Consider the following 10,346-nt stretch of genomic DNA (forward strand, 5'->3'; position numbering starts at 1 on the left):
CGTCCCTGAATAATAGGCTGTAGCAAGATAATGGTTCAATAAAGAAGCACGGGTTCACTGTAAGATTTGATAGTGATCACCTCCTCCCTCTTTGTTTACTAATCCAATGACCGCAGGAATGGATAGCTGCCTCCACCGCACAAATCCCTGGAACAACACGAAAGACAAGATTTGGATATAAAATTTGTGTGGAAATCCAACCAATCGAGGTCCTTCCAAAACCAATCAAGATTATCAAGGCCGTGTGCCGCCAGGATCTCTTTTTATGGACGGGAATGAGGAGGGGGTCACCTTGGCTTGATGCTAGTCTTGTGTTCCTCCCATCGATGGCAATGGCGTGCTCCTCCGGGTGAAGCAGTTGCGCAAGCGACAACCTCCACTCCTCGGGATGATGGCAACACACGAGCTCGACGGGGCGAACTCGACGCAGGAGTGGCGACCGAGCAGCGGGTCTTCCCTCTTGGCGCTAGAGGAGAAGGGGTGCTGGGGTGGCGAGAGGGAGCCGACGGAGAGGACGCTCATCGGCGGCAGGGAGGGAGAAGTCCTGCTGAGCAGAGAGAGGGAGAGAAGAAGGGGAAGGCGCGAGGGCGCGGAGAGGGGGCGACGACGCGGGCGGGAAGGAGGGGAAGGCGCGAGGACGCTGAGCGGGGGCGACGGCACAAGGGCGAGCTGGGGCGACGGCGCGGGCGGGGAGGAGGGGAAGGCGCGAGGGTGAGCGGGGGCAACGGCGCGGTAGGGAGCACGCGCGCGGTTAGGTTTCCAGAGAAGATCGAGAGAGGGAGAGGAAGAGGATGCGAGAGGAGCGGCGGCTAGGGTTACACACGGGCTGCTGCCTTTTATACGCGTGCGTGTGTAAAGACGAGAATGCCCTCGGTGGGGCACGGAATTTACAGGCAGTGGCACCATTGTAGCAGTGTTTGTGTCGATCCGACAGCCCGGATCGATCCATCTCGCAATCCGACGGCCGAGATCATCCCATCAAAACATCCGACGGTCGAAAGTCGTTTGGACAGGCAATCGGACGGTCTAGAGTGCAAGTGCCCTGAGAAGGCTTCATTTTGGCTCCCAATCTAACAATGGGATGTGATCGTGCTATGGGCTTGATGGCCCTATCTACATGTATGTTGATTGTTTTCTTAGAGAGCTCGCTTTGTTAGTAACCACCTAATGCATGCAGCCACAACGAACCCTTCTTTTCTTACACAAGCCACAAATATGTAGCCACCTAGCTAGTGGATGCGGCCACAACATATTTGTTCAATTTATTTGTCGTAGCAAAACGGGTTCTAAATCGAGGAGACAAGTGTGCGAGGAGGAACCAGCGGCAGCGACCGTCGCTGCATCCATGGCGGCTGGCGTGCACGAAAGCGGCTGGTCAGTGCATCGTGGCGGCATGCATCAGCGCATTCAGGCTCAGTCGGCGCATGCAGGCTCGGTCGGCGCATCGTCGCATGCATGCATGCTTGTTGGGTGCATGCATAGCAGGCTTCTGTCGTGGCGGCGCGCGCAGGCGTTTAATGCAAGGGACGGCCCAACGGTCGAACAGCTACACCCCCAACGTGGCCCCACTCGTCAGAGTTAACGATCAAAGCACTGACCCGACGGCGACGTCCGTTGTGACCTCTTCTTAGGGTTTCGGGTAAGGGAGTAGGGAAAAGTGAGCAAAAGTTAAGAGCGTGGGGATGGATGAATAGAGCTAAGGAACCAGGGGCGCAGATGTAAAAAACCCTTTTAAAATAGTGCATGAACAAATTTTAAAGTAGGTTATTTCCTTTGTATGTACAATATTTATAACACGCATATATTTAGACGTTATTTTTATTGCTGAAATTGTAATTTACATATACTATCTACAAGTTTCTAGGACATTAAAACTAGTTATTCACGGTAGATGTGTACACGTGCAGGTTCTAGTGGCTAGAACGTCTTGTATGCTACTCTTTGTTTGTGGGTTAGAGAACTGGCGACCACACTTTTTCCTGTAGAAAGAATAAATGTGATTTAAGCTCCACGTCTAATACATGTAGGTTTGCTATCCATACATGAGGTGGGAACGTGAAGGTTAGATTGGTTAGACTGGCTTGTGTTGTGATCGTTGGTTGGGGTTCGAGAATAGGCGTCCTTATTTTTTTGTTTTAATTTTCGTACCATTATCCAGTATAATGGTTAGCTTTTCTGTAAATAAAAAAAGCAAGAGAGTTTTATGTAAAATACGTTTCAGTGGTCGGCTTATTCCACAAATAAAAAAATGTGAGGGTGTTTTGTGCAAAAATGAGTAGGCCGAGCGCCATCACTGACTGACAGGTGGGGCGCATATGTATTTTGTGACTGTATTTGCACGTGATGTCAAGTTAGGTGACCACAAATCCGTATTTTTAAAGTTCTAGCACCAAACTGAATATCGAGCGCAAGTTGTATGACTTCAGGGGATATTACGTCTCTGTAAATACTGTAGCGATCCCAGTAGCACTTGCCACGTGTCGGCACGCAATTGGCTGAACCTGTTGCTGTGCGCGTGCTCACCAGAAATAGAGGAAAACGGCGGCGGCTTCGGGTGTGGGTTGCGGCGATGCTCTGGTGACCATCTAACTTGGGGAAGTGCACGAGGAGGTGCGTACTGGAGAAGCTTGAGCAAGTGCACCTCTCGAGAGCTCGGGGCATCTTGATGCGGCGGAGAAGTGCAACGACGATGGGTGGCGCTCCGGTGACATCGGGCGACCTTGGGAGCTTGAATCCGAGCATGTGCTAAGGGGAAAGATGGTCAGGGAGATGCGGCGCACAAGGAGATTTACGAACGAACAGAGGAGGCAGGGGGCGGCTCACTGTCGCCGGATTTGGCCGTGGAAGGAAGCTCGGTTGGCGAAGCTTTGTGAGGTTCGTGCGCTATCAGAGAGGGGGTTAGGGATCGGGCGCATCGAGTGTGGTCCCTGTCGTGGCGGCGCTGTCGTCCCTGAACAGGAGACTGAGCGGGAGGTGGAAGGAGGTAAGGTGGGGTCGGGGTGTCAGTCGCTCGGAGGGAACCAAGGGGAGGCAGACAGGTGGGGCGCGGCGCTGACCTGGGCGGGCAGCCTCAGTGAGGTGGGTCGGCATGCTGCCACTTGCCGGGCTGGGCCTTGGGCGCTGCTGCTCGCTGCGCTGCGCTGAAGTGGGCCGACCTGCTGCGCTGCACTGCGCGCGAGCGGAATATAGCCTTTAGTCCGTTATTTTTTTACAGAAATCATTTTGGCTCCAAAATTGTACCAAAACATTTTATATATAAAAAAGCTATATTCCGCTCAAAAAAACAAATATAGTTACATACAGCATAGTGAACATTTTTCCAGTCCAAAATACTTATATAAAATACATATAATATTTTCATAAACTTTAATTTGACACTCATAAAATGTCCCATAAAAACATTCTTTTTCAACTCCGAGGAAAAATTCAAATAAGATTTAAATCATTGCCAACTCTTTTGTGTTGAAAGAGTCATATTACCTTCTCTCAATTTTTTTGGTTGGATTTGTTTTAAATGTTGAAACCAAAATAAGAGAATATTAAATGATTCACCAAATATCATTCTTTGAGGAAGTCATGTCATCCTCTCTCATATATGAATTGGAAATATTATGAATATTCTCATAGTTCAAAATAAGACCGAAAGGAATATTCAGGAAGTCATTTTTATTCCCTCTCATTTGAATATTCAATAAATCCAAAATAAGATGCAAATGGAAAATTGGGAAAGTCCTTTTATTCCCTCTCAATAAAATATTCATTTAACACCAAAAGTTTCAAATCCTAGTCAAAATTTACAAACAACAAGCAACACAAGCCAATTTTAAATCAATTCTATTTAAATAATTAACATTACAAAATTTAGAATTTTAGGATGTTACAACAGTTCAACACAACATGCTCCTCGCGTGTGACCCAGATGGTGCATACTAATCATCCATCCACAATTTCTGTCCAGGATGAAAAACTGCACAGCAAGCCCCAGATGGTGCATACTAATCCTTCTTTTCACAGCAATAATGAGAAGTCATCACAAGTAATATGGATCAAAGGGAGTAGCAATCTTTACCAGATGGTATTGACAGACATTCTTTGTTAATATATGAATCTGAGAAAGGATGTACATTTCAACACATATGTAGACAAACCCGCTCTACATCACCGTCGCTTTCAGAGATCAGTGACAGGTATTGCACCCATACACACTTGACAGGGAAGAACCATCTTTCAGCATCATCACAATGTCCAAATTGTGGCAGCTGAAATTATAAATAAAGAGAACTTGATCATCTAAATACTGTGAGCGAGATCTTCAGATTTACTATCCAGGTGTTCTGACAAGAAAAACTACACAATACTGCATTATTAGATCTAAACAGTTATCTCTAAGAAAATATTTATAGGAAAACATCATACAGATTCTAGAGATGCAGCACAAGCTCCACTTGATACAGTTGCCCATCAAACCTCAAGCCCAAGGATTCTGCAGGATGCAAAAGTGCATCAACCATTCCACCAAAAAGATACACACAGTAACCAGAAGTATCTACACATGCCCCATGGAAGGACCGGCAATTCGGGGATTGGCCATCTATCCTTAGTTTTTTCCACATCCTCTTTGCCATTTTCCTGTTACCTGACTCAAACTGAAGTAAAGCTGGTATATCTAAGATCCAGAAATCATCCCTCCGCCGTCTTTCTTTGTCCTCCCCACCATATACAAGGATCTTGCCACCAAAGAGAAATGTTGCTGAATGCCCAGCCCGGGGAGAAGGCAATTCACCAAGAATACTAGACAAATCGTACTTTTGCTCTTTCCATTGCAGCAAATGATCACCAATATCAAACAGCCAGACATCACTAAGCACCTCATATTCTGATCCTCTACCACCAAAAAGAACCATGCGCCTATCACCAATCCAAGTTAAGGTGTGGCCAGAACGAGCTGAAGGCAAAGGTCCAGTATCCCCCATTCGGCGCCAACTGCCAGATTGAAGTCCATCAGAGAGATCAAGAAGCCATGTATCACCAAGCCGGCTTCCATGCACCCCTATCCCACCGTGAATCACAATGAACTTATCATCTATGCAGCAGGCTGCATGGGCCCCACGAGGAGATGGTGCCAGGGGGCCTATCTCCAGCAGTCTCCATGAGATCCTCATCCTGCAAGGTTCTTCGCAGATTATTTGGCCTATCCATGTGTCATTCAAACGAAGCCCACGGTCATTAATCCCGCCAAACAGGACTAGTGCATCACCAACGAGAATGCATGAATGACCAAAACGACCACTTGGAGTACCAGAGGCCAATTGCTGCCAGGTAAGTGCATTGGATGATCTAGTTCCAGCTCTATTTCCAACATATGTTGCCCAGATATCATCAAGATGACGACCTAACTAGAGCAAAAGAGAATATCAGAAAGCATACGAGATCGCAATAAATCAGAACAAACATTACATAGCTGATTTCTACAAAGATTTGTAACATAATGCAACCGTTGTTATGTACAAATAGACAGAGAAAACGTGCAAACCTCAAACATAAGTCCACAAAGAAAATTCAGCAAAGCTAAAAACAGGAATAGTTGTCTGAAGAATTACTAGTTTATCTAATAAGCATCTGAAAAGAGATGTGCAGATGCAAACTCATCCTGAGGAGAGCTCACACTATCAACAGAATGAGTAACTAAAATGCTGCTGGATTGAACTTTGACACTTCTACTGTATCACGTTTAGTTGTGTGTATTTTTTTTTTCAACACTAGTTGTGTGTATATGGTAGAACCTGTTACTTCTGCCCACGCTTATGGTCAGTATCCAAGTCAACGCAACACTATAACCGACAGAAACCACCGTTATGTATAAGGCTCACAGTAATAGATAACCTAAACCAATGGAACTAGTGATACTTCAAATTGCTAATTATATGGTATCACTTATCTAGCATTTCTACTAAGGTACACATGTATCGGCAGAATAGTAGCAATGACACTGGCTTTGGGGGAACAAAATCCGTCCGTTTCACAAATTAACATCTTTATTAGTAAAAACGTCTTTAATACTTGAGCAGAAACATCCACACATCCATAAAAATTTCACAGGAGAAAAGACATATAATGAATCACTTCAGGACAGATTTTGCATATTTCGAAACCTACCAGGCCAAGGTAATACAGCTCATATTCAACCTACTAAACAAGGCAATCAACCAACTTAACCCAACATAGTGTGGTGTTTAGATTTAATTAAAAAGACCGAAAGATAAATATTGAATCTGAACAAACATTGGCAAACATTCCAAGATTTTTAACTTTAGTATAGGTCTAAATGGTAAACAGCAAAAACCAACAATAGTCAGTAACAACAAATGAAATAAAAAAAAGTTAGATAGGTCTAAAGGTGTCATTTAAACATTCCAAGATTTTTAACTTTAGTATAAATCTCGTATATTGGTTTTCCGTGTTGCTGCAGCAGTGTGTGAGTATTTGCTTTGGTACACCCCTCGTAAAATTTTGAACATTTAAAGGCAAACAAACGCTGAAGATTAAACTTTGTAGCCAACTAGTAATCTTAGTTTTGACATTTATTTTATGCTAAAACAAAACTAGTCCGTAAAACTCGTACTACTTTTTCGATAAGAAAAAGGTTTTACTACTAACTCATGCATGTAGGAACAATTTTCTGTGATCTTTCTAATGGTGCCCCACGCCAATATCATACATCTTGCCCACTTATGAATCAATAGTAGTGCCTACTCATTACAACTTTTTATCGTCTTATGAAGCCAACCTATATCTGCTCCGAGTGAGTTGTACCAAGTAGCAGAACTTTAACCAAGACAAACACGATCATGCAGAGTGACCCACACATATCAAAGTCAACCAATACATACTAGATAGATGGGCTGCCACAGCAAGAACAATAGACCGTGCGTCTTAGTTTCAGGGAGATAATGCATTCAAAAAGGAATAGAGACATAATATCTGACAAAGGAGCTAAATTTGTTGTTGGTTCGATCTTCTTTTACAACAATGGGATTTAAAGCCACATTGCAACTACTTCTGTGACTGGTACAAATTTGCCCCTACATTCTTGTAACTCTTATGCTATTAAGATTTGTGCAAGTTTTCTGTAGAGGTGCATAGAAACAGGACTCATACTCTGTAGAGATGTGAGCTATGATTGTGTAGCCCCCCTATTATTTCTGTATTAGGTCAAATAGTCTTGAATCACGCTTGTTACGCAATCCCAAGCCTGCTAGGTGAGCGTCCTGGCCCCAGGTCCATTGCGAGGGGACAGCTTCGCCCCTTTAAGTCTTGCTCTGCCTCCTCCCATAGCCAATGTGGGACAACAGTCTCATAATTATAAATCCAATCAAATAGTACAATACTCTCCAAATAATCAAAAATTTCCTCTCAAAATAAAATTTCACTCAGCTAAGCTGCAGCTAGGCTCTCCAAATAATTGCACATGTTTTGTCATCAACCTAACAAAAGTAAAACTTGTCTTCCAATTATTTATCTTAATCTTGGACAAACATAGCAAATATCTTATGCTCCCTCCATCCGAAATTACTTGTCGCTCAAACGGATGTATCTAGCACTGAAATACTTCTAGATACATCCATTTCAGTGATAACTAATTCCGGACGGAGGTAGTACTAAATTAACCAACACCGACACTACTATGGCATAATAAGGATCTCTGGAAAAAATTGTAGTCTGTGAGCAATTTTTCACAACGAAATCAACTACAGTTCTTAGTTCCGACACAACCCCAGATGATCAAATTCCTCGATGTTATACGAAGCCCAAAGAAAGCAATTTGATAACAAGAATAGACTGAAAAAATTAAACGGCTGGATTTTACCTCCCTCGCAGCCACCGCCGAAGACTACTAGCCAGCCGGCCACGAGGTTGATTGAGTGCGACGCACGGGGCCGTGGTGAGGTGCCCTTCACCTGGAGCCGGAGCGCCTGCAGGGCGCTTAGTCGGGCAACCTCGGCGTAGAGGCGGCGCCATGGCACGCCGCACCGCCAGTCCGCGAGCGCCGCGGCGGCGGCGCGTGCCCCCCAGTCGCGTCGGCAGAGCGCCTCCCAGAGCACGTCGGAGGAGGCCCAGTCGCGAAAGGCGCGGCAGGTGGCGGCGAAGGAGAGCACGGCCTCGGCTGGAAGGAGGCGCAGGATGGACAGCACCTGGTCGTAGCCCAGGTGTCCGACGGGCGCCGCGTCCATCGCTTACTGCCGCTTGTTGATTCTTGGCACTTGCCCTCTGTGACTTCTCATGGTGTTTGCCTCCTAGGCGTCATGAATTGCCAGTCGATTCCCCACATGTTATACCTAGCAGACCATGGTTCTTGGTTTCTTGGCCTCTTTGATGATTAGATGGATGATATGACACGTAGATGCGGTACAGTACTACTCCGTCATATAATGTAATATGTTTTCTGACACTGTTAATGTCAACAAAAAGTCTAATATATAACGTGGAGGGAGTAAGTTTTTGGCTGCTAGGGCTGATTTGATTTTCAACAAGGTTAAGGGCATCTCTAACTCTCCCTGCAAAAAAAAAGGCATCTCTAACTCAACATAAATATTTATCCAAATGCTAAGGAATCTCAATCTGTTTTTTGCACCACAAGACGAAGTCGTTTGATGCTCTAACTCAACCTAAATACTTACCCAAATGCTAAGGAACTTCAACCTGTTTTTTGTGCGACAAGACGGAGTCGTTTGATACTTCGCACGAATCTTGACGCAAAGTGATGACGTGTCTGTCGGTGGAAAACCGTGCGCTTCGAAACGTATCTAGCGCGCCTCTCATTTCAAATCATGCCGCTCTAGCCACTCCAACTACGTTATTGACTCTTCTTCCCTGTACTATCCATTCCTCATTCCCACTCGCTCCTCTCGCTTGTCTATCCTCATCGAAATCGCCACCAGATCGAGGGCATGAGGAGGCCTTGTCTATCCTCACCGAAATTGCCACCAGATCGAGGGCGGGAGGAGGCCTTCACGACACGTGAGCTTCGTCTGCCGGAGGAGTCCATCCACCATCAACCGGTTTCTGTGCGTCCTCTCTGTCAATCATCCCTCATCTCCGCTCACCGGCGACCCCTACTGCACGCTCTTCGTCAAGGAGCTCATCCACCATCACCAGCGACGAGGCACTCTGAAAGGTGTGCACCTCTCATCTCTTTCTGTTGGTATGTTGGGTTTGATGATGATACTTACTGTTGATGGTCAAAATTGTTGTTCCGTCGATTCCGTGTGTTGAGCAGGAGATGGGCATGTACGGAGGGTGAAGAGCATGTGGCTGTTGCACGTTATTATTGAGTTGAGCATATTGTTCCATGAAATTTTGTAGAGTCGGTCCATAGAACCTTCATTTGACGAGCCTCGCTTTGTACAACATGTTGTTCCAGTGAAAATAGCATTGTTACAATTTCAGGGTAGTCCGTGTGGCATCAATAGCAAAGTTGAACAATGCTCTGAAGATTGAATGTGGAGTTTTATCTTGTAATCTTATAAACGGTGCATGAATTTCCGGTTTTTCAAATAAACCATGTAATTTTCTAGCATTATTTTTAGATTTGCCTAGATTTTTAGTTGTTGTTCATAATTTTCCATGGCAATAACAAAAATGTTCTCCAAACATATCAAATTTTGAAAAATGTTTCTAGTGGTCACATGGAAAATTCAGGACTATGTGTTTCCCAAACCATAGCAACTTCACAAATTTTGTAATGGTCACATGGAAAATTTAGGAATTTCTATTTTCTAGAAATGTTAGAGATATATTTGGTACTTAGAGATTGTCCGGGATTAGATAGAAATTATTTCCATCTTATCTCTAGGAGAAGTCTTGCCCTCCAAGTCTTGTACTCAATATATACTCACCCTCAAGGCTCAATAATATCATCCAACGGATTACACCAATATCCCTTATTACATGGTATGAGCCTAACCGAACCAACGCTAGCCGCATTTGGATCGGTTGCCACAAGGCAATGGGCTACACGCATGTCGCGCGTCCGACGCGCTGGTACGGCGATTGCTCGGGATGTCCTTTGCTGGCCTCTCGTCCTCCCCACATGCCCGCGACTATCCAGGCACCTCGCCCGGGCGTGGGTTGCTGCTCGAGCATCTGCGTTGGCTGATCCACCCACACCACAAAGGCCGCGTCCAGTGCATGGGTGTGCATGTTGGTGCTTGTGCATTGGCCATGTTGACCGCTCGTACATGCATACTGCGTCCAGGGTGGGATGGGGGTTGTTTGTGTGCTTGCACGTGTCCAATCCTGCCTCGTCCGCCTGCCTGATATACACCCGTCCGATATGATCAACGTGC

General features: G+C 45.3%; 1 protein-coding gene across 2 annotated transcripts; it reads right to left on the minus strand.

Annotated features, from left to right (window-relative positions):
• Positions 1-4,042: 4,042 nt before the first annotated feature.
• On the minus strand, positions 4,043-8,335 carry LOC123166725 (F-box/kelch-repeat protein At1g51550). 2 transcript variants are annotated; one of them, XM_044584517.1, is made up of 3 exons: positions 7,868-8,335; positions 4,417-5,392; positions 4,043-4,259 (listed from the first exon to the last, which is right to left on the minus strand). In XM_044584517.1, the coding sequence occupies exons 1-2, from the start codon at positions 8,229-8,231 to the stop codon at positions 4,422-4,424; spliced, it is 1,335 nt and encodes a 444-aa protein (XP_044440452.1). In that variant the 5' UTR covers positions 8,232-8,335; the 3' UTR covers positions 4,043-4,259; positions 4,417-4,421. The 2 variants fall into 2 exon arrangements, with proteins under 2 accessions (XP_044440452.1, XP_044440451.1); XM_044584516.1 differs by having other exon boundaries at positions 4,043-5,392.
• Positions 8,336-10,346: the final 2,011 nt, after the last annotated feature.

This window comes from Triticum aestivum, chromosome 7D, assembly GCF_018294505.1.
Source record: "Triticum aestivum cultivar Chinese Spring chromosome 7D, IWGSC CS RefSeq v2.1, whole genome shotgun sequence".
NCBI classification, from domain to species: Eukaryota; Viridiplantae; Streptophyta; class Magnoliopsida; order Poales; family Poaceae; genus Triticum; species Triticum aestivum.